The following is a 24,705-nucleotide window of genomic DNA, read 5'->3' on the forward strand; positions in this document are numbered from 1 at the left end:
ATTGGGGGGTGGTGAAGGGAAGTGTAGTCAGGAATGTTTTTCACACGCCCATGCTGTTGTGTACCACGCTGCCACCACGGAGCCGTCAGCCCCTGATCACGCACCGAGGCTCCCTCCTATTGGTCGGCTCTCAACACACCTTTGCGTCCTATTGGTGGAGGTATTTTAAGCCACGCCCACCGTTTCCCCACCGCGCTTGAACCGATGAACGGTGAACGAGCCTGAGGAGGAAACTAGGAAACATCCACTTTATCACTTTTGGTTTCAAGTGTTCACACCAGACGAAGGGACCAGCACTCAGCAGTTACAGACCCACACAGGATGTAAGTAAAACACATTTTTCACATTGTCTTATATTCAATTTTATATAACAATAAGTGCTTTATTTAAATAGATTTTAAAAAAGAACAATATTATATTATATATTATATAGATAGACCTGTTTGTTTTATATTGTCAAGCCTTATTATGAGTCTTATTATTATTATCTAGGTCATAGGTCATTCATTTAGCCTCAGCTCTGATGGTGATTGAGGTGATGTCTGTGATCAGTGTGTGTGGTAATCAGGTCAGGGAGGTGTTGTTAAGTGATGGTTTGTGTAAGCAAAGCAAGCACAGTTGGTGCTTTTGTCCCCACCCCCGCCCCCCAGGCAGGGAAGTAGGTGAAAGGGCCCCAGTGCTGAAGAGCAGCAGCTGATCATGCTCACTTCACATGATCCTTTACATATGTCCTGTATATGTTGATGTTGGTCAAAATCCATTTAAAACATTGATTGAACATGCTAGGACATGGAGTGTACACAATCTATGGTTATGGCATTATGTCATTTTATGCTCCCAGTCATATATTGAACATTTATGATCACAATGAAATGAAACAAACAGTCCAGAGTGTGTTGTCTTGTACTCATTTTTGCTCTTTTATCAGAGTTGCAAAATGGAAGTTGACTCAGAGATCCAGGGTGACTTCCAGCCGGCTCCTTTGGGTGCAGGTGACATGGAGGCTGTTGAGGCTCTGATGTCCATGACTAAGCACTGGAAGACCAGGAGCTTCAGGCTCAGACACTTCAGACCCTTGACACCATCCTCAGACTGCTCAGAGGACGACTCTGTCCACTTTGGGTCTACTGTGCTACGGGACTCTCCTTTGGTAAGTGATCCATGTGGGCAGAGAGTTGGCACATTAAAGTTTTTTTTAAGAAAAACCTGCAGTGAACACCGCTTTTTGCAAAAAAATCTGGCCTATAGAATATGGCACTAGGCACGATGTCTATTGCATTTAGTTGAATTTGGACCCGAATTTGGCGGCATCTAGTGGTGAGGTTGCAGATTGCAACCAACTAAAGCTGGGCATACACTGTACCATTTTACCCGGTTCTGGCCCAAATTTTCAGCAGCATAACTCATTTTAGAGTTGGACCGGATTTCAGCTTCGTCTGGCGTCGTTTGCCGTGCAGTGTACAGGGAGGACCGTGGACCGATTAACTCCTCCCGAACCAGCCGTCGGACAGTCAGATGAATTTGTAAAATTTTGGTCGGCCGTCCGCAGGCTCTCGCACAGTTGAAGTAGAGCCACGAGCCGATTCCCCAACGTCAGTGCCTTTTTCTACTTTTTTTTTTTACAGCAATCAGAGCGTAGCTATCAAGATAACAATGTAGGCTACAATAGATATAGTAAAACGTAGCTAGCTTACCTCCAACTCTCTCTGCAAAATGGACAAGCCATACTGTCCACGTCTTCCTCGCCACCTGCAAAATTGTACGCCAGCGCCTCTTGCTTTTTAGATGTTTCAGCAGACAGGATTGCACAGATGATCAAGGCAGCACGTTTCTGCCTTGTTTGCATTGTGACCCGTACAGACCTCTGCTAGCAAACAAACTTTACCTGCCTCAGAGCTTTCAAACAAATCTTTATTGACAACTGTCAACAACCAGAATAGCCCTCAGGGGCTGACGGGACCATACAGTGTGAGCACATTAATCGCGAGCTTTGGCTTTGCATCGCAAACGATCTACTCGTACAGTAGGAGTAGGAGTTACACAACAACATGTCTAAAATCGTACAGCGCACTCCCAGCTTTAAACTTCTCCCGTGTGCCAAGCGTGTAGGAGAACTAAGGTGGCCGACGCAAAAACATGAATGACCCTATCTAAAGCCAAGTCAAGTCGAGTCAGTTTTATTTGTATGGCCCAATATCACAAAGCACAAATTTGCCTCAGGGGGCTTTACAATCTGCCATTGTTTGGTTTGGGATACAGTAGAAACAGCTAAAAACTAACTTTTAGCACTAATCTAAATCAAGATGCCTAGTTTGTCAATAAAAAAACTGAATGACCCTCCTTTTCCTTTCAGTGTATGACACCGCCATACAGTCCACCCAACTTTGAGGCCACCCACTCACCCTCAGCAGCAACCTTACATCAACCTGCAGCGGCTGGAAGTCCAAGCTGGCAGCCAATAGAAGAGACTCATCTGCACACTGCTGCTCCTCTGCAACGGTTCCAGTGCACCAGTGTGATCCGTCACACTTCAGACGGCCAGCGCAGCTCCTGTAATGCTCATCCCGTCTCCAGGGAAGACAGACTTATTACTCAAGTTCATGCAAAAGACTTTAAAACCGAGTTGAGCTCAGATAATGGGCCTAACAGAGGAGAGTCTGAGGGGAGTGCTGTAACACAGTCGGACGTTAATGCAGCCACGCCACCGAAATCCTTTACTGTGACTTTGCCAAATGTAGTTGAGGTCAGTCAGACCCAGATTAGACTTTCAAACACACCTCAGGCTGTGTCCTCTGGGATCTCTGTGCCCATATACTGCCAGTTTCTTCCTGTCTCTCCCTCCATCGTCACAGCTTCTGACAGTCAGAAGCAACACCTAATACCTATCCCATCAGCAACCACCACTGCACTACAACCACAAGCTGTGTCTCCCGCCCATGTCTTCCTCCTCGGGGGTCAGGTGGCGAAAGGTCCCGTAATGCTCCTCGTCCCCCAGCCGGCTGTCCCTACGCTCTACGTCCAGCCAGCACTGGTGACCCCTGGTGGCACCAGGCTGCCAGCCATCGCCCCCGCGCCGGGTCGGGCCTTGCTGGAGCAAAGACAAAACCCACCGCAGCCAGAAGTGTCCCGTGTACGCAGCCACGTTTGTCGTCACGAGGACTGCAGCAAGACATACTTCAAGAGCTCCCACCTCAAGGCCCACATGAGGACACACACAGGTAAGGGTTTTAATACACCTAAAAAAAAGTATATGCATTTTAATTAAATAGATGCGCAAAGACATTTTACAAAGCAGCCAAAGGTCAGCATCATGTGCAAAAAAAGATGACACAAAATTGATAAAAACAAACAAGGTTCCTCTGAGGGTGACCAGCTCCAACAAACCAAATGTGGGACAAAGAGTATGTTTTGTGTGGGACAATGTGGGACACGTTATCAAGGCTGAGAGGTAGTCTACAATTTTGATATAATGTCTATCTAACTTAAAAAAAACATTTCTATTCTGCCCCTTACCTCGTAACATCTCTATGTTTTACCCGAATGCATCCATAGAACATCTCTTTTTGAGCAACATGTTTCTTGTGAGACTCATGTATTGTGCTGCCTGGCCAGATTTAAAAAAAGCATCTGTCCTGCAGTGGTTCTGACTTTTTAAAACTAGAGCCAATGAAAATGTGGGACATCGTCTCAGTATATGGGACGTGGGACAAGGGATAAAAATGCTGTGCAGTCTCTCGTAAGTGGGACACCTGGTCACCCTCTATCCCACAGGTTCCCAACCCAGGGGTCCAGACCCCCACTAGGGGTCGCCAAAGCTTCATGGGGGGGTCGAAAGCCCCTCTTGATTTTAAGGGGTGTAAGACAACTTTTTTTTTAAATATATATAGTTGATCTTTATCTCAGCATTTCATTAATTTCTGTGAAGAAAACTAAATGAAATAGTTATTTTCAAAGTTGGGATAAGATATAAACAGGATAAGGGCAATAACGGTGAAGACCTGAACACAAGTTATATCCACAGAACCTTCCCTCTCTGCTAAACAGCCTCGTCCTGCATTAGAAAACAATCAAAGAGCTGATAGAACAATGGCCAAGTGTCAGGGAGAAGAAAACAGGGAATTTATCAAAAAAGAAGCCTATTAAGTAGGCATGATTGTTACCAGTTAAAAAAATATATACAATACAGATAATTGTATCAAAAGTTCCTAAAAATTAACAGGAAAACTCATCTCTGATGCAATATTCACAGGAAATACTCATTTTACACAAACTTTCTGCAGTTATTGCGTTCATTATATGAGTTAATTGTACAGTTTATCAGTTGTTCTGTAATTGTGCATTGAATACAATATGAAATATCCTTAAAAATATGTCACTCAGTCGGGGGTAATCAATTTACTCAATGATAGAAGAGTGTCTCCCTTAAGGAAAAAGGTTGGGAACCACTGCTCTATCCCCCTTTGTAGGACTGAATTTAAAAAACAAAAGCCTCAGTTTCCACTGTCTCTGTCCCAACAGGTGAGAAGCCCTTCAAATGCAAGTGGGAGGGCTGCGAGAGGCGATTCGCTCGCTCCGACGAGCTGTCTCGCCACCGACGCACCCACACGGGAGAGAAAAGGTTTGCCTGTCCCACGTGCCACAGCTGCTTCATGCGCAGCGACCACCTCGCCAAGCACGCCCGGCGACATCTGGCGGAGAGGAAGACGCCCTGCTGGACGTTAAAGGTCACCCGGTCTGCTGACCTTCCACTAGTCTGTCTTCAGTAAACTCTCTGAGACATCCCGATGAGACAAAGTAAAATCTGTGAAATTATAATGAGTCTCAAACAGCACAGAGCGGCGTGTGGCTGCAACACCGGTCAGCTCATAACAGTCCAACAGTTGAAGATTGCTGCTTGGCTGTTCTTCAATGATTATAGTTGAATCAGATCGTGGCGATGAGACTGTTTACAGTTTACTGCATCCCTCAAACTGAGCATTTACGCTGAAAATATCTACTGTAGATATTATTCTGTAAGTCCGTTTCATAACACGTTTACAAATGAAGGCTTCACATGTTTACTTCTCAGTGATATTTGACCAAAGAATGTTGAATATTTTTTTTTTTTGTGCCATATAGGAATCTATTTGTTATAAAACAATTTTGCACAAAGCTTATTTCTTGCAGGGACAATATAATTCTTTATTAAACTTGAACACGTGTTTTCACATTTTTTTTTTGGTTGCCAGATCTGTATTATTGTAGTGTGTGTCCTGCCTATTTTACATGTAATGGTGAAGAATAATTCATGGTGTTCAATAGCTCCTACGTGGTTCGAGAGATTTACCTCCTCAAACTAAATTCGTATGCCTTTGATCACATTATCCAAGATGATAAATGGATGAAGGGGACTGCACTGGTCTATTTTGAGATTTTGGGCTATTTTGCTTCCATAACATGTCTTCTTTCAGACTAGTGGAAAGAAAACATCCAAAATAAACATTTAAGTCGATTTGCATCTGTAAATTCACCAAAAGTTAGCATAAGATAATGCCTCATTTGCATTTTTAAAAACTTGTAATACAACAAATATTTGTATTATTTGTGTAACAAATTGCAGAAGTTTCTTGGTGATATAAATTATTTGAGTTAAAGATGTTTGCCCTATTTTCCTGCAGTGTGCAGTTTTCTCAAAATGAGAATTTATTCTCAGACTCTGAGCCAGAAATCTCCTCCTCAGTTGCACTTACATCCACCAAACTTTATAGTTTCATTGCTCTCTATATTCTGAAGGTTTTTATAGAGAGGTTTGTTCATTTATAATAAATAGCCTGATTTATAGAACATTTTATTCCTAAAAACATGGTGAAACTTTATTTTTTTAATGCTTTTGACAGTATTTTCTGATTTATGGAGTGATAAAAAGAGATATCTGAATTTTGAACCTGGCTTTGTCCAATGTTAATATTTTTGTTCTGGAATATATGCAACTTAGCTCATATTAAATAAGATAATGCCTCATTATGGTCTGTTAATGATAATTAACAAACGAATTAACGTTAATGATAATAAAACGCAGACAAGTTTTCACAGTCCAGTCAATGCGGTGTTTATTACTGTTCATGATGACGAGCACAGAAACAGCAGTTATTTTCATCATGCCTTTAACACAGATTGGGGGGACAACTTCACAGATACTGTACACACTTGTAAGTATACTTGCACAGTTGGGAAATAATATTTCAACACAGTCCTAACATTTTGAAAACATATTTTCAAATTCAATAGAAATAGCAACAAAAAAAAAAGGGGGTTCTAGCAAACAATAACCAATTCCATGTCAGCTGATTCATTATCCATCTACACTTCCCTTGTTCCATCTGCAGCACATGCTGTCTAATAAACCTGCTTTGCTATGTCGTGGCATAGCAGTTACCTGCCGGCCCTTCACTAGTGTGGGAGCGAGCTGCTCGGCGCTTCAGAAAAACTCCAGTTTACTGGTGAACATCGAGCCGTTAGCTTCTCGACCACACCAGAGCAGACTGCACTAATCATTGTTTCCAGCAGTGGATTTTAATGGGGACACTGCACATTGATCACGCCGGCTTTATTTACGTCATCAAATAGATGAGTAAATACACCTTCGTATGCAAACCTCCGTTTCATAAACACTGAGAGGGACAACATTATAAATGTAATAATGAAATCAAGCACTCGTCACACAGAATAAACTATACAACCAATTAAAATCATAAATACACATCTTTAGGCAAAGCATCCTACACTATAATCATAACTGTGTTTCCATTTAAATACGCTGCTTCACTCCGGGACACATATCTTACTTTACAAGACTGGCAACAGCAATGAAGACATGGATAATACATTTGTCAAATATAATCATTTAAAATCTTTATATGTCTACTGTATGATTGTAAACTGTAGTGCCATGGGATGCCCAAAGCAAAGGGGAGAATGCATCTCTTAGGAGTCATCCATTTTGTTGCATACTAATTAACATCTACTTAGGTTTTCTGGGTCTAATCACTTACTTACACGGTGGAATGTGGACCAGAGGAAGCTAGCAGCAGAAACCAGTAAAAGGAAAAGTTAAACGGCTTCCTCGTCTGCTGATTGCTAAGCTGGGACAGACAGAGCAGCCTCTGTTTGGCAGGAATTGAGGAAATAAGGGACCAAAGAGAAGTTCTTCAGTGTAGCCTCGTGAGTGACACCAGTGTCCTGCATCTCAAACCTGGTGGAGGAAAATGAACACGAGTCAAGGACAAAATTTGCACATTTTTTGCACAGAAAACATTTTGCACGGTTTCTTTTAACCCCCTGAGACCCACAATAGACCACTTTTTGTCTTTTTTAGGGGAGTACAGGGGGTCTTTAGGGGGAGATAGCAGATCAACAGTAGATGTCACATAGAAGTGGAGTTCATCATCTGAAAGCTGGGAACCTGAAGATAATTTGAAATGCAGCTCAGCGCTGTGTGTCAAGTTGTTCTAGTCATAAATCAGAAATAAACATGAATCAATTAATTAATCAATTATTTAAAATAAGAGTGTATAAGGGTTTAGAACATGATGATGGAAGTATATGATGGTCATCCCCATGCTCTATCACGTCTCATAAGTTGTTTTTACATATCGAGAATTGATAAAAATGATCAATAATCCCTCCAAAATGGCAAATTAAGACACCCAGACCTCAAGGAACACCATAGACAAAGCGATGCTGTGAATTGGCATCAAAAACTTTTGACATTTGGAGATTTCTGCAAGAAATGCATTTTTCGGTGATTGGATGGCGAGCACTTCTGTTGTGTAAACTGCTCAGAAACCCCCTTATTGTCCATCTAGCTAGGAAAGCCATCCATCCTCTGAATGCTCTAGGTCTGTAGTTTGTGGTTGTAAAGTTTCATGAGGCTGTGATTATCCTAGAGGTCACCAAAGGTCATTTCATACAGTGAGGTCAAGCTTCAAAAAATGGTGTCACTACATTGAAATGGCTACTATGGGGACTAACATCATCACACATTAATACAGTTGGGATCATTGGATCCACAAGAGGCTCAGCTATACAGTGATACCCAATTTATGTAATTCTAAGACTGTTTAGGGACCCCAGTATGCAGAAATATTCAAATGCACCATTTTAGAATAGGCAACAAATAACACATTTATACTGCATGTGATTATCATAAAGTGGGCATGTCTGTAAAGGGGAGACTCGTGGGTACCCATAGAAGCTATTTTCAGTCACATATCTTGAGGTCAGAGGTCAAGGGACAAGCTAGCATGACATGTTTGGTACCAATGGACTCCTTACGTTTTCTAGTTTCATATGATATTTTTACCTTCACTCTAACTGAACCTGCTACAGCCTCTGAAAGACATTAATTTGCAGGTGTCGGAGAGTTAATCTGTGGATTTTGCAACACACCAACAAATTAGAAAATTCCTTACCAGTCTCTAGAGGAGATGACGTAGTATACAGGAGGCGGTGGTGAGTTGGTGGCGGTGCAGAGTGGCTGACCCATACTGTAGGCCCCTGCTTGGGTGAACATGAGCCAGTCTCCGATGTTGAGCTCAGGCAACAGACAGTGCTCCACTACTTGGTCCAGGTCATCCCCAGATGGACCCCACAGGCTGCTGCTGAACACCGGAGCATCCAGGGACGTGTTCTGCTAACACACATAGCAGGGATTCATTACATTTATTTATTACAGTCACTCAGTGACAGACTTTTGCGTTTGTAGGGCTGGCCCTCTGTGGTCCAGGCAAAAAATGTGTATATATTGAGAAACACAGAAGAAAACAGGTTTTGCCATGGTTACATCTTGAACCACAGAGAATCTTTGAGACTCACCTTATGAACAGATGGAGCAGGAATCAGTGTTTCACAGAGTTTGCTAGCAAATGATCCGTACACTCCCTCGTTCATGTAGTACTGGAACTCTGGCTCATCGTTGGGAGATGGATCATCTGTTCAGAGGGATGGAGTTTAATGGATTATTTTTTTTTAAAACTCACTCTTTATATTTTGTTTCATATTACAATTTGTGCATCACACATACACGCAGACCTCTTTTTTGACTGGTTGACTTTACATGATTCACCTGTCAAATACCAGTTGCATTATATTTTCACAGTTGTAATGTTCCTGGACATCCTCATGGTCCTACAGTATGCTGTCACTGTAAGAATGTTGAGGCTATCAAAATGCGCTATGTAAAGTCACCCTTAGAGTTTGGTAAAAAGTTCAGACATGCAGTCATATTAAAATAAGCTTTAATATCTTTATTAATATATACTGTATATCCTAAATGAATATCATGCCACGGAGTGTTAGGGATGTGACGGTGAGGGAATTTTCCCACCGGACATTTTACAAGAAAAAGAAGTCACTCAATATATGTAGAGCGTTTACTTTAATCTTTAACATTGGATGGCTGTGTGTCTGGCCTCTCCGGTCGAGCCTTCGCCACCAGGCTGGAGGTTTCCATCTGGAGCTGCTGCGCCGTGCACACAGGCTGTTACTGCTCCGTCCTCCGCACGGTGATAGCGTCATTAACATTATGTGTGCCCGACCACCATGTAACACCAGTAACACCAACTACCGCGGCAAGCATACTGACCGTGTGCTTGGTCCTGGCGATCACGTGCAACCACCTCCTTGGAGATGACGTTCACAGCCAGTGTGAAAGCAGATGACACAAAGAAGCTGCCAGGCTCAGCAATGATGGAAACTCCAGTAGAAGGAGGGAAGTATAGGTCCACCATAGACATGACTGCATTATTGATCTGCAAAAGAGAGGACAGTGGTACAAATTAGGAACCAAAATGGGCAGACCTTTAAAAAAACAAACATACAAAATGTTACTTAATCGCACCTCTCACTACTGGAAATAGCACTGACTACAGTGTCCTATGACCGACATATGATGTCAAATTGATATCACAGGGACAAAGGGTAAAACCAAATCAATATTATGACATATTTCTCAACCAGCATTGCTTATACAGGTTATACTGCCCAGTGTGTCCTTAAATAGTATCATGGAAAAAGCAGATAAGATACTGACCAGTTCCAGCTGGGTCTCAGAGCCACTGAAGCCCCCTCCAATGTCCAGGATTTTCATGTTGAAGCCAATTTCCTCCTGAAGCAAACAAAGGCTTGTAAATGTATAATCAAAACACAAGTGATTACCAAAGTGTGTTTCTCAAGCTGTCCAAAACATAACGGTGTGTGATAGAAAGCAATGGAAATGCTAGTCATAGAGCTAGGGCTGTAACGAGTGTCTTTTTTTTTTTTTTTTACATTCAAAGCTTCTATTGAGGTTTTGGAATGAAACTTTGAATGTCTGTCGTCATATTTTATGACATCACCACCACAAAAAATAAAAATAAAAATAAAAATCCTCCAACAAAATTCTCAATTTAAATAAGTGATTCATCGGATTAAATGAGTTAGTCTTTTTTTATTAAATCAATTGTCTTTAATGAATATAACTCGTCAGTGTGTGCTGCCCTTTGTGTGCGGTACGCGGAAGAGAGCAAACAGTTTTTGATCGCAGTGAAAATGTTGTTTTTGAAAAGATGTTTGGATCACACGAGTCAGAAAAAATTATACGCAGCCACCACTGGAATCTATTTCTACAAATATTATAATACTATTCAACACTGAGCCTATTTATAACCGGTACGGCACTCGATGAAACATGAGAGCAGAGGATATTAATGTAGCCTAATATCATCTGCAACTATGCAGAAATACCAGGTTTGAACAGAACGAATGAACATGCAAGAAAAAAAAGCTACACAGCTTTCGAATGTTGATTTTGAATTTGAATGTCAACGAATGTCAATGAAGTTTTTGAACTAATCGAAACAGCCCTACACAGACCTGAACAGTGCAACTAGCAACATAACAATATTAAACATTACTTACTCCCATATCAAAGACACAACGGGCATCAGATATGGCATGAACGTACACCTGCGCATCCTCACAGGAGCTGGAAATGTGAGACCTGTGGGGAAGATATAAGAAATAAAAGGGGCAGTCAAACTTTGACACCTTCACAAGAAATTAAAGTTTATCCTGTGGCAGTTTGGACTAAAGCATTTGTTTAAGAGAGAGCTGAGGTAACGAGAGCTGCCGTGGTCCTTCTACATATCTCTATGTTTCTTCAAAGTGAATCATAACCAGACACAGTGCATTTTTTCAGGCCTCACCTGACTCCAACCACCTGCACACCCAACTCCTTAGCCCTCTCCAGCAGATGCCTGCAGTCCTTGAGGGAACAGCCAAATGTCATGCTCATCTCATCGTCCTGGCTAGATGCTTCTGTTGAAACCTGTAGCAGCAGCCTGAATTAAATAAAGGATCTGGGTTACTGGTTTGCTGAGAAATAAAAGAAACCAAATCTGCAGCACAGACCAAATGATTTTATAAAGCTTGATTTGACATAAAGCTTTTGGTTATTGGCAATCCCAATATGCCAGAAGATGGGAAACAACATACTGTATTTCAAGTGATATGATGAATAGTATTTAATGTCACACATGATCACTAATACTTATCAAGCACTTACTTGGCATTGGGGTGGCAGCGAGAAATCTTGCGTAGCTCTGCTTCATTATCACACACCAGGAGGTCAATGCCATTCTTAGCAGCGTATTTAATCTGGGAGACTTGTTTGCAGACACCGCTGCAGATTATATCTTCAGAGGAAATACCATGGCTCTGGACCAGCTCAAGCTCAGACTGAAATACAAAAGAGACAAAGACAGAACAGTATTCCATTAATTTACTGTATGTGTGCTAGTCAGCCGACATCATACCATTTCCATCCTGCATGGTTTAATATAGACAAAATATACAATAAACAATATATAAAAAGGTAGGCACTGAGGTACACTGACCACTTGGTGGTGCCTCTATTCTACAGATTAAAGATTAAAGGTTAGTGCTCACCTACAATCTGTGATGTTAAAAAGCTCAGACCAAGCCAGAAACATTGGTGTAGTCATGGACTCAGACCTGAGCTTTAACAGCCATATTAAGACAATTACAAAGACAGCCTTCTATCTCCTGAAGAATATAAGAAGAATTAGAGGACTGATGTCTCAGCAGGATTTGGAAAAACTAGTCCATGCATTTATCTTCAGCCGACTTGACTACTGTAACGGCGTCTTTACCGGTCTTCCTAAAAAATCGATCAGACAGCTGCAGCTGATTCAGAACGCTGCTGCTAGAGTCCTCACTAAGACCAAGAAAGTGGATCACATCAGTCCAGCTCTGAAGTCTCTACACTGGCTGCCTGTCTCTCAGAGAATTGATTTCAAAATACTGCTGCTGGTTTACAAAGCACTAAATGGTTTAGGGCCAAAATACATTTCTGATCTTCTGCTGTGTTATGAACCATCCAGACCTCTCAGGTCATCTGGATCAGGTCTGCTTAGTGTCCCTGGATCAGGTCTGCTTAGTGTCCCCAGAGTCAGAACTAAACATGCAGAAGCAGCATTCAGTTTTTATGCACCAAATATCTGGAACAAGCTCCCAGAAACCTGCAGGACCGCTCCAACTCTCACTTCTTTTAAAACAAAGCTTAAAACTTTCCTGTTTGCGGGTGCCTTTTATTCTGACACTGCACTATAACTTTTACTCTTTTGAGTTTTATGCAATTTTAGCTTCTATCCTAGCTTTTATTTTTAGCTTGTTTTTATTTTCTAATCTTTAATGTTTTAATGTTTTTATAACTGTTTTAATTATTTCTTAATGTTCTTTTGCATTTTGTCACAATGTTCTTGAATGTTTCTGTAAAGCACTTTGAATTGCCCTGTTGTTGAAATGTGCTATACAAATAAAGCTGCCTTGCCTTGCCTTGCCTTACAGAATGTGGACCAAGAGTTGTGCAATATACAAATGTACTTGCTCTGGTAGTGAAAGTCTTGCTACGTTACTGGACCGAATTTGTAACCATGTAAAATAAGGGTAGCAAACTCTAAATGTTCTGCTCAGTATGCAAAACTGAGCCTAAACTGTGCATACACTGCAACTGTGATTATTTTCTGTGTAGAAACCTGAACTGACAAAAGTGATATAACAAGTTTGTGAGAAAGTACCTTGTTGGTACAAATGAATCCAGTGCCAAGAGCAGCAAGAACTTCGATAACAGCTGGACTGCTGTTGCATCTGACAGCATAGTAGGGTCGAATTTGGGCCATGTGGGTTCGCCAGCGAACATGCTGCCTCATTATAACTCCCAGGTCTGCTACAAAGAATGCATTCTTCTCAGACTGAGGAAGAAGGAACAAAAACATGTTGATGAATCAAAAAAGATAGATACGGCAAGCGTTTGCAAAAGTGTGTCTGTATGTGACTTCACCACATGTAATAAACAAGGCAATATAGTAAAATACAATAACAGGTGTTTGAAACAATTCTAAGACAGTAAAAAATTCAGGTTTATAAGTATGTGCTAAATGTACATGTAATTGCAGTGAGACCTCTTACCAGAGTTTGTTCATAGATGTGATTGTCAATCACGTCACAGAGGGCTGTGCCTCCCTCCAGTAGACCAACAGAATACTGCGGCTCATCAGTGATTCCCTTCATCCTCTCAACCGTTTTCTTCTAATCCGACAGGCATAAAGAACGTGGCTAGTCCAAAGTAGTCTTGCTCGCACCCTCTCGAGCCCCTGGGGTCCTAGACTTATGCAACAAACTGTACAAGAAAAGGAGAAAAGGCAGCATAAGACACAAAGTTTAAGAAGCAAAACAATTCAGTCATATTTGGATAATGCATATTCATCGATGTTTTCCGACACGTTTATTCAGTAGCTGGAACCTAAACCTTTCTGATGAGATCCCCAATCAAACAAGTTATTTTCAGGGAGCATCCAATCAGAGCACAGAGCAGGCTCCACGTTACAGGACAGCTTTGTGGAAGAGGCCTATTCTTCTAAAGAGCCGTTGTGAAAACAGAGTCTGGGGCACAGAGTTCATTTACTTTAGCACCAATTACTCCCAACAATCACCATTAATCCCTGAGCTGGTGACCCGTGAAGGTTCTTTTTGATGGCATTAAACAAGGTACAATACTGGCGGCGTTGATGTCACGACTTTACTTTCAATAATGTTACACAATACATCAGAGAGGCACAGCAGTCTGGACTGGACCAGATGTGACATGGCTGCAGCTTTGGGAGGTTAAATCGGGTGACCAACAATGTGCCTAGAAAGCCTGTTGTATTGTTGATAAATGTGACAAGGGCTACTGCACCAAAAAAGTGCAGTATGCTTATTACTCACACAAACCCTGTGAAATCTGATCAGTTGTATTTGAAATATTGTGCAGAAATAATTGACAGTCTGATATAAACACATGAACTGACAGAAGAACATGGTTAAATTTACAGTGCCTCCTTGATTTCATTGTAAAGCCTACACAGTTTTGCAATTCTATAAAAACGTGTAGGTTCAAATGATTGAGTCCTCTGCAGAAACACAGGTTAAAAAAAGGTCGGGAGATTACTCAACCCTTAAATCTCTTTAAAAATCAACCAAGACATTATGTAACTTAGAAAATTGCTCAACTATGTCACTCATAACATTTCCATTTTGAAAGAAGTGATGACGCATGACGGGGTCATACACAGTTAATGCATTATATTCACATGACACTGCAGAAAGAAGAACTACATTGAAAATGTAGTCACTGTTAGCAGGATTAATATCTATAACCAAATAATTCTCTCCTTTATTGCAACTAAATCAGAGCAAGAGAAAAACTACTGCAGATAAAAGCAGTCCTGAACACAGTGTCCTGTTATTTTAATAGAAGTGCTGAAAATAGATCTGAAAGGCAAAATTTAAAATAACTATTAGCCTGTTTGTGATTCATCTGGGACATGCAGCTTGTTAATGCATCATTTTATTCCTTCGGTCAAGAGTTTCGGTGAAACAATTGTCACAACAATGCATTAATACAAAATGATATGCATCCATTCCAACAAACACATACAGTATACACAAATGCAAAAGCAATTTTTATATTACATATGTTTTTACAATGAAAATATCATCAGTCAAAAATTCAAAGAGGATACATCCATTCTTTAATTTACACCTATTTTACTCACATGGATGAGTCCTGGGATGAACTCGTCCACTATCAGCTAGGATCCCAAGGTGGCTCGGCGTTGAAGTCAAATGGCTCTCGGTAAAGAGCTGCCACTAGATCCTCTGGGTAGTTATTGTACACCTGCAAAAGCACAGACGAGGACAGGGCACATGGGAATCAGTCATTGACAGAGAAACAACTCAGCATCTGTTTCCCCACATGCTCCATGTCTACCTTAATAGTTATGCAGTGTTTGTACAATCAAATCAGTAAAGTGGTTACGTTAGGGGGAATATTGGTAAGCAATTCGCAATAGAATGAGAGCATGGGAATTGCAAATTAGTATATGTTTATGATTTAACATTACTTTGTATGTGGTACATATTTACAGACAGGCTGCTCCACCCAAAGTGTGTGAAGGAGCGCTATCTCAGGTCTTTCCTTCCTGCAGCTGTCAGACTCCACAACCAGCACTGCTCCCAGTAGACCACTTACACACCAAAAACTGACAATAACCTGATATTTTCAAGCGGAATTTTATTCATTCATTCTCACTGTGCAATATCATTTTCCACTTGTGCAATTTTGTTAATAGTCTGTTTATTGTCAATACTGTATATACTGCTCCTATATTTATACTTCCTTCTATTTAAATGGTTCATATTTTGTCACACTTTGTTTAGCTCTTTATTACTGTGTTAGCTGATGCATCTTGTTTTATTTGCACTATCCCCTTTGCTGCTGTACACTGCACATTTCCCACTGCGGGACTAATAAAGGAATATCTTATCTTATAGTTATGCAGTGTTTGCACAATCAAATCTGAAAAGTGGTAACGTTAGGGGAACTATTAGTAATCAATTTGCAACAGAATGAGAGCATGGGAGTTGCAAATTGATATATGTTAATGATTTAAAGTTCCTTTGTATGTGGTACATCTTTTCTGTGATTGCTGTTAATGTATAAATGATGCTCTTTGCTAGTTTGGACCTAGTTAGTGAAGTTAACTGAACTGATAAAATCATGACAAGCCGTTTGACCTAATGAATTTACATTGCTATGTCAAGTTACAACAGCACAAAGTATTTTCACATTCTTGCCCGTCGTGATCAGATAAATACCAAGCTGCCTGCTACCAACTCAACACCACATTCATAGATCTGACATAGTTAGCTACCTAGCTTAGCTTGCTATGGTAACAGGTCGTTTCTCATGTTTCACATGTGTAACGGTAGCATAAGCTGTTAGCTACCTAGCAACAGACGGTGTAATTACTGTTATTCAGTAATGATGCTACTAACTATCATTAACCTCTTATAGCTTATAGTTAGCATGCATGTGTGGCTGGTTGTCAGCTAACGCTCCGTTAGCCTGTTACGTTGCTAACAACATGCTAACTAGCGAGCTAACTGCGCGGTTAGCCGGTTATAACGTTACTCACGTCTGCTGGAAACCCAGACGAGGGGACACAACGCTTCTTCTTTTTAGGCGGAATTTTTAAAGAGTGGTGGGGTTAGTTAAAGAGAAAAAGATAGCTGCCATAGACGTGGAGGGTGAGGACGCGGTCGTCGTGTTGTCGGTGAAAGCTAGCAGCAGTCCGGGTTATTATTACAGACAGCGGAGGACCGGTGTGCGCATGCGCGGTGCAGATGGACAGACAGACAGACGCGTCAAGTGACGTTGCACCGACATTAACAGCTAAGATATCCGGTTAAACTATCACAATAAAATACACCTTCATTAACACATTGATACGTTTTTCTCTGAGTAATGCAAATCACCAATGTTGAAATAAAACGTCAATGCCAGAAATATCGATCTGAAGTATTTTATAGGAAATTTTCATTCATCTTTAACATAACTGAAGAATGACAAATTATATAAAGCTAAACTTTATATTCCGGTCTGATTCTACTTAGTGCTGATTGTGTCTAAATTGACCTATTTTAGATGGGAGGAATTTAGAGCTGTCAAAACCCAAAGACCCCAGTTTTACAACACGAAAATAGATGACATGTGGAGCATTTATCAACAAAGACATGAAATACTCCAATTAATGATAATGTTTAAATAACTATAATGATTATACCCATAAAAACGACAACAATAATAATAATAATAATAACAATAAATAATAATAACAACAACAATGATAATAATAATAATAACGACAACAATAATAATAATAATAATAATAATAATAATACTCTACATATGAGTAACATTATGCTGCTGTATTCTTTCCTCCATACAATTTCCAGAATTACGTGGAAATATTCCAGAAACAGTAAAACTTATCTTCAGCAATAACATCACACCTTGGTCTATAACTATCTATAACAACCTGGCCAATGTCAAATTTTCCAAGAATTACCTGTGTTATGTCTTCATTGTGTTTCCCATGGCTCAGTAATAAGGACAAAATGCTGCCCAATAAAGTTAGCAGAATCCTCTTTTTTTCTGACCAAATCAACAGCTGCAAATCACCAGTCCCATGAGTACTAAAAAGATAGATGGATGCATGTATTTTGCCCCAAGTTCAAGCTCAGAATGGATTTTCCTGTCCCTTTGCTTTTGTTGTGGTGACTTTGAGGAGTTGTGCCTGCCTCTGAAAATGCAGGGGCTGGGGCAGTGTTTCTTCCAAGGAGATGCATTTGCATGTCTCCCTCCTCGACACTGGAGGAGGAGGGTGCCATGGAAAGCTCAGCTACTGTTAGCTAAACAGAAGGAGAGAGTTTCCTCTGGGGCTGTTTTGACTCCATATCAGTACTGACATAATCACAGACCTAGGCATAAAATCCCCAATTCAAATGTTCATGTGTTTAATTGCACGGTGTCATTGATTTTTAAAGGTTTTAATGCATATTTGCAAATTATATCAATACAATTTCTTTGCAGTTTTGAAATATTGGAAAATATATTTATGAAAATGTGTATTAGCTTTGCCTTTGAGTTTGTCTTTATTGCAATGATGGACTCATGTATCCTGGAGTCAAAGTCTATTTTCAGCTGTGTCTGTGCAGCCTTTGGCCACTTAATGTTCCCTTAGTAACTGAGGTTTCAAGGAATTGTTACAAAAGGACATACAATAGGCCTACTGTCTTTAACAAAAAAATACACAGAAATGTGTATCCTTGGAATACACGGAACAATGATGTTCTCACTTCTAAGTTCGGCATAGTGTTTGGTTTTCAACAAATGTTTTGTTTCCATTCATTCATAAGCCATTTTCTTCCATAGAGATCACATGGTAACCTAGAAGAAATCTTTACCATCCTGATTGACCCACATCATACACTGTTAAGAATTTCCCAGTAAAATAACAGTAAAGAGCTGGAAGCAGGGTTGTCATTATTCTACGGTAAAATTAACAGTATCATACTGTCGCTGAAATTTACAGCTTTGTACTGTTAATGAAAAATACAGTATATACTGGTTTTTTGATTAATTTCACAGTATTTTACAGTTAATTTACTGTTTAAGGATACATTATATAGCTGTTTTTCACCTTTCTTTTACATTATCTTACTGATTTGTTTCAATGCACTATTTAGGTTGTATTTTTTACATACATTTTAATAAACATTATTTTTTACCTAGATGAATCGATTTAGCAGGTTACAGACATAGGAATAGTCACACTAAATACAATTAAAGGCACTTGTTAAGAAAAAGGCTATAATTAAGGCTATAAGGCCCAAAATGTCTGTCTATAGCTGGCTACAAGCACAGAATGCAAACCATAACAACATGTGAGTGAAGAACAGAGCTAATTCACTGATTTTACAATCGTGTACAATGTGTGAGAAAAGAACATCTACAGCTTATCTTATTGCACTTTATTTTTTATTTTCATATGAAGTTCAACACAGCGCCAACAAAAACCTGACACAGATAACAAACCAAATTTCAGAAGAAATAGCATTTCTGAAGACATCTGTCAATCTTACTAACCTTACTTTGTGGAACAGTTACAGAGAGTTGAGCTATATCATAGAGTTAAAACAAAACTCTCAAATAATATTTTGCCTTATATCATGTAACATGTGAATATACTGAATATATTGCTGAGCCTTAAGGCATATCAGTGGTACAAATTTTAAAAAAAAATTAACATTAAATACAAAATAATTTGTCTATATACTAATGAGCACCAACACCACCAGACATGTGACATCATGTCCAAGTATGAATATTCAGTCACTAACAAGGCACATGGATAAGTGTGGAAGTCCAAGTATTGGGCGATAATGGGGGAGTGAGTTAGCGAATGACTTATGGCCCACTCAAAGACACCAGTACTCTCAATCCAGCCTTGGTAGCCCGCTGACTGTGTGAGAGAGAGATATATGAGTTCCAACATAACTTTCATTGTAACTTCTCACGTACAAAATCAGCGTGTGTAGCCCTCATTTCCTCTTATCATGTATGTAATGTAAACTCACCGACCATCCAGCGCCAATAGCTTCCTGCTGTTTCACCTGAAACTTAGAAAGAATTTTCCTCAGTCAACTTCATGGATTTTTAGTCAATGTTTGAAATGAATTGTGTTGAGTGGTGTGCATTACTGGTTGAGAAACCGTTTTTTGATCAATTATTAATATTCTGACCATCTGATCTATAGAACATGTGGTTTTCAGATATCATTCAAAAACACTAGTTAGCTAGTAAATAAACTTGCCTTCAATTTTGTATCTGCTCTGCTGAATTACCACCCAATAACCAACGTGCACTGAAGTCTTAATGTTACTTTAAATGTTGAAGGGACTTCCATAGACTGTAAAATGTATACACCGTCGTTATGCATGAATTCACTGGCAAAATACATGTATCAGCACATTAACTTAGATATTAACTTGAATACATAGAAATTAAAATGAGCTCCTTGTGTTGTCCGATTAATGTGCAATCATCTGTGAAATTCTAGCTAGCTGTTGAATCCCTCTATCATGACATGCACATATTCTGTAATGCAAACTAACTGGAAACATCACTGATAAACTTTGCACAGATTTATTAATTAAATAAAATTACTACTCACCAATAATCAGTAAGATGGGAATGGATGAAGAAAAGAACGGATCCAGCCTCACATGTGCGGATCAGGTGAAATTGCTCTTCCCAGAATTCAAAAAATACTGCATGAAACTGTTATTCATGATACTTTAGACAGTTGATCAGCAGTAAAGTGCTGTTTTTTAAGAATACATTATAGTTCAGTTAAAAAACGGCCTATGAACGTAATTTAACAGATTTTCTTTTGTATTAACAGTAAAGCACTGTTTTTAGCAATAACAGGTTAATACTGTTGAAATTCTGCTGTAAATTAACAGCAATTGTTTACAGTGTATAACAGTTTGTGATGTGTTGTTTTTTTAAGCAACTAACCAGTTGTGAATTCACAAAACTGTGGAATTCTTCAGAGTAGATCAGCTTTGAGCATTCCTTAGGGAAAAATAAACAGTAGCTTTTGTTGCACTAATAAAACTATTGCTTAGAGTCCATTGTAATGTCTCTTCCTCAGACCACAACACAAAAGCTGTTCCGTGTTTTGTGCCTGTTTTCACCGACACCAAATGAGACTATGTATATATAAGTCTAATCACACATAGCATCTAAAGTGGTTTCCAGTAACGCACAATGTTTGATTTCCATTGTTTGGATCATAATAGCCATCGCAGCCATTGGGTATGCGTCAGTGAGACATGCGTACCACCCACTGTGAGGGCAAATACTCCAGTGGCTGCATTGTGCAGCAGGAATTCTTATTTGCAAACATTGCAAACAGATTACATCAACGCACAGATTTAGAAAGACCCAGCATAGATGAAGACAAAAAGTCTCCAGTCAGAGAAGAATAAACAACATATTCCAACAATAAAAAGATAAAATAATCAACCAAATTGATCATCCTCTTTGTTTTAACCATCAAATTAATGTTATAAACAAAAAATAATACATATAAACAGAATCAATGAGATAGGACATCTATAAATCAACAGTATCTCTCCGCATTTGGATGATAATAACTTATTTACTCATCACACAGACATGACTGACTGGTTAAACCACCATGAATTGGTCTTACGCAACAGACTCTGGTGTTGTTAAGTCACTCAGCAGCTTTTTTGCCAAAGAATGTTGCTAAGTAAAAGGAACTCCATGCAAACTTTTCCTCACACTGATCTGAATGTTAAGCAGGGAATTATAAAGCAACTGGCTGCAGGAATATAACAAAATATGCAAAAGCAATCTCATTAAAGGACCTGCTCCAAGAATAATGCTTTTGTTGCTCTCTGACATTTGTGCAATCTTTAATACGCCCAAAAATGTATTGTAAAATGTCTCCATTTTTGGTTTTACAATATGCCACCTTAAAAGGAAGCACCTATCTCTGGGCTTTCCCAGGACATGTCATTTTTTAACAATAGTATCAAAGTGGTGGGGAGAAACAGCGAGATATACCATGGTGGTCAAACAATAACACAATCTAAAAAATGATGCACATTTCACCCTTGTTTCCTTTCTGCCAAGACAGATTGCAGAATAAGTGATTGTTTGAATAAGTTCATGACATAAGAGAAAATCATACCATCAGGAAGACCACATCAATAAAACTAAATATAGAGACTTAATGTTACATTATGCTGTTGGAGAATGCCCATAACTGTGTGTGGACATGCACCTGCACAGATGTAGTCTACTATACTGCATGTGTATCCTACACACAACCTATGTACTGTATATCCACACTCATAAATCATATACAAATAATAGCCATTATGTATGCTACATGTGCATGCTTGCATTTCTAGAAGCAGCAGGTCACTGTAGTCCAGTTCAACTAAAGTAAGTACAAGCAGGTTAAAATTTAACAGGCGATGTGCCCAGTGAGACAAAGTGTATACAAAGCAGTTAGAGAGACCTAGAGTGAGCCAACAACCAACTTGTGTTGTCGTTTATTGTTTTAGTACCAGAAGAAAGACATGGAGCATTTTCTAAAGAAATGGAGGAAGAAGAAAGGTGATGGCAGTATGTCTATTATAACAGTTTTAAGATGCTTCTATTCCATTATAATACTTCCAGGCCTTAATCAGTGATCATAAACACAACTTTGAGACAAATGTGTGATCACATGTGTGTGAGAAGCTGTAATGGTTTCCAGAGAGCTATGGGAGTCCATGCAAGGACACAATGTTGAATGGTATGAGTGATAGGGGATAGCATTAAGCTTGATATTACATTCAATGTTATTTATCGCTAAAACAACACTTTTTTTCTCTTTTTAACATGAAGAGATCACACACCAGACTCTCAGCAGTAGTCTGCATTCTCCAGACTGACTGATTATGATGTGTGTGTGTGTGTGTGTGTCCTGATAACATCCTGGCAGACTGGCCTCTAGCCAGCAATGGGCAAACTAAACCTGTCGTTTGATGTCGAGGGTTGGCTCCAGGCAGACCAACCATTGTGTCCCAAACAATGAACCCCAGACCCACTGAACTATAAACATGTCCCATTGGGGGCGTTTCCCTCAGATTCTGTGCAGGAGACACCCAAAGTCAGGAAACCTGACCCGGCTTTTCCAAATTTAGTAACTCTAAAGCCTCAAACGCTGCTGACTTGGCATCCAAGCTCGCCTGCGTCCTTCTCTAATAATAAGGTAATAATGCACTTGGAATGTTGACTGACGCTCAAGTCTCGGGTGGAGTTCTTATCACATCTTGTAATTCAGGAAATTAGGTTAAATTCCATATCAAGAATGAAAGAAATGTTTCCTCACCTAAATATATTTTTGTAGGATTGCCCGTGATATAGAAATGTCTACCCGATTACAATGAATAAAGTCCTTATTCATGGCAGTTACTGATCTATGTTGTTGCATAACATTCATACAATCTTGACATGGTTGCAAAGTGTTGTTTAGTTATTGAGACCCTCCTTAATCTGAATGACTTGGCCTCTATTGCATATGTTTGCAAGCATCTGTCCTATAGTGCCCTTGAACCCGAGCAGTGTTGGAAAGTAACTAAGTACATTTACTCAAGTAAGTACAATTTTGAGGCCCTTCTATTTTACTTGAGTATTTCCATGTTCTGCTACTTTCTACTTCAACTGCACTACATCTCAGAAGGAGATATGGTACTTTTTACTGCACTACATTTATTTGATAAATTTAGTTACTTTGCAGATAAATAATACAATAATCAACAAATAAATTATGGTTGTAATATTGAATTAAGATGAATCTTTATTGATAAATTAGCCAGCAGTATATAAATTGAAACGAGCCTCACCTTTACCAGCTGCAACATTAAGGTGTTGAACAAATAAAACATCCCAAAAATATTAGTAAAATATCCAAAAAATATTAGCAAAATATCCCAAAAATATAAGTACAGTATCCCAAAAATATTAGTAAAATAGCAAAAAAAATATTAGCATAGTGTCAGACAAAAATGTGTAAAATAACCAAAATAATATCATTAAAATATCCAAAAAATATTTGTGCAAATATACCCAATAGTTTAGTAAAAAAGCAGAAAAATATTTGCATTGTGAAAGACAGAATTACATTCATTATTACATTATCTGGTATTATAGCATTCCTAAAGCAGACATGACATGTTATAAAACCTTGGAAGAGCTAAAACACAATAAATACACTATGATAAATTGAATTCTCACTGCACCATAATAAACCCTCAAATGCAACACATGTTCTCTCTTGCTACTTATTCATCACTTGGTGCTGGTCAGCTTTGCGCTCATATCATTAGGAAGAAGCTGGTAGTGTCTGTCAGCCATGTTGGAAAAAATATCCAAAATAAAATATCCAAAATAATATCAGTAAAATATAAAAAGTAATATCAGTGAAATATCCCCCCAAAAATTGTAAAATATCCCAAAAAACATTAGTAAAATTTCCCCAAAATATTTGTAAAATTAGTATATCAGATAAATATTAATAAATTATCAGACAAACATTTGTAAAATATCCCAAAAAATAATAAAATTTGCTCCATCCTTACCAGCTGCAACATTAAAGTGACGTACACAGTAATGCATAAATAATTATAATATTATATATATTATTCTGCATAATGAGTACTTTGAATTTTGATGCTAATACTTTTGTACTTTTACTTAAAGGGGACATATCATGCTCATTTTCAGGTTCATGTTTGTATTTTGGGTTTCTACAAGAACATGTTTACATGCTTTAATGTTCAAAAAACACATTATATTTCTCATACTGTCTGTCTGAATATACCTGTATTTACCCTATATCATAAACGCTCTGTTTTAGCTCATTTCAACGGAATGGCAACGGAATTGCGTTGCTAGGCAACAGCTTGGGTCCATGTGTACTCCCTGTTGGCTGATGACATTCACATACACGGCAACCAGGAAATAAACTTGGACACATTTAGAATGTTTATGTTATAACTGTGAAATGGTCTAAATATTGTACATTTGTGACATCACAAAGGTACAGAAATCCTAACTGCTTGTTTCAAACGCACTGTTTCTGAATACGGGGCTGTGTGTATTTCTAAATGGATTGAGTGTTTTGATACTTTCATAGT

At 39.1% G+C, this 24,705-nt stretch overlaps 2 protein-coding genes across 4 annotated transcripts; one reads left to right on the forward strand and one right to left on the reverse strand.

The window, feature by feature from the left end:
* Positions 1–5,633, forward strand: LOC119497468 (Krueppel-like factor 10). Of its 2 annotated transcripts, none has more exons than XM_037785609.1 (4): positions 1–323; positions 929–1,150; positions 2,354–3,218; positions 4,519–5,633. In XM_037785609.1, exons 2-4 carry the CDS (start codon positions 938–940, stop codon positions 4,764–4,766), a joined length of 1,326 nt encoding a protein of 441 aa, XP_037641537.1. In that variant the 5' UTR covers positions 1–323; positions 929–937; the 3' UTR covers positions 4,767–5,633. The 2 variants fall into 2 exon arrangements, with proteins under 2 accessions (XP_037641537.1, XP_037641538.1); XM_037785610.1 differs by having other exon boundaries at positions 993–1,150.
* Positions 5,634–6,063: 430 nt separating this feature from the next.
* LOC119497279 (antizyme inhibitor 1-like) lies at positions 6,064–16,914 on the reverse strand. 2 transcript variants are annotated; one of them, XM_037785280.1, is made up of 12 exons: positions 16,557–16,914; positions 15,135–15,256; positions 13,507–13,717; positions 13,116–13,289; positions 11,582–11,754; positions 11,223–11,357; positions 10,936–11,017; positions 10,070–10,144; positions 9,623–9,788; positions 8,854–8,969; positions 8,451–8,671; positions 6,064–7,231 (listed from the first exon to the last, which is right to left on the reverse strand). In XM_037785280.1, exons 3-12 carry the CDS (start codon positions 13,606–13,608, stop codon positions 7,117–7,119), a joined length of 1,359 nt encoding a protein of 452 aa, XP_037641208.1. In that variant the 5' UTR covers positions 13,609–13,717; positions 15,135–15,256; positions 16,557–16,914; the 3' UTR covers positions 6,064–7,116. The 2 variants fall into 2 exon arrangements, with proteins under 2 accessions (XP_037641208.1, XP_037641209.1); XM_037785281.1 differs by having other exon boundaries at positions 8,451–8,668; positions 16,557–16,883.
* Between the last annotated feature and the right edge of the window lie 7,791 nt (positions 16,915–24,705).

This window comes from Sebastes umbrosus, chromosome 11, assembly GCF_015220745.1.
Source record: "Sebastes umbrosus isolate fSebUmb1 chromosome 11, fSebUmb1.pri, whole genome shotgun sequence".
Classification (NCBI taxonomy): Eukaryota; Metazoa; Chordata; class Actinopteri; order Perciformes; family Sebastidae; genus Sebastes; species Sebastes umbrosus.

What these genes read in the sequence shown, in the direction of transcription:
- LOC119497468 (XM_037785609.1), top strand. Translation starts at nt 938, where the DNA reads ATGGAAGTTGACTCAGAGATCCAGGGTGACTTCCAGCCGGCTCCTTTG. An exon ending in TGCTACGGGACTCTCCTTTG is followed by an intron (nt 1,151 to 2,353) that starts GTAAGTGATCCA and finishes TTTTCCTTTCAG; the next exon opens with TGTATGACACCGCCATACAG. An exon ending in CCACATGAGGACACACACAG is followed by an intron (nt 3,219 to 4,518) that starts GTAAGGGTTTTA and finishes CTGTCCCAACAG; the next exon opens with GTGAGAAGCCCTTCAAATGC.
- LOC119497279 (XM_037785280.1), bottom strand. Translation starts at nt 13,608, where the DNA reads ATGAAGGGAATCACTGATGAGCCGCAGTATTCTGTTGGTCTACTGGAG. An exon ending in TCGCCAGGACCAAGCACACG is followed by an intron (nt 8,970 to 9,622) that starts GTCAGTATGCTT and finishes CCCTCTGAACAG; the next exon opens with ATGATCCATCTCCCAACGAT. An exon ending in GTCATCTCCTCTAGAGACTG is followed by an intron (nt 7,232 to 8,450) that starts GTAAGGAATTTT and finishes TTCCTCCACCAG; the next exon opens with GTTTGAGATGCAGGACACTG.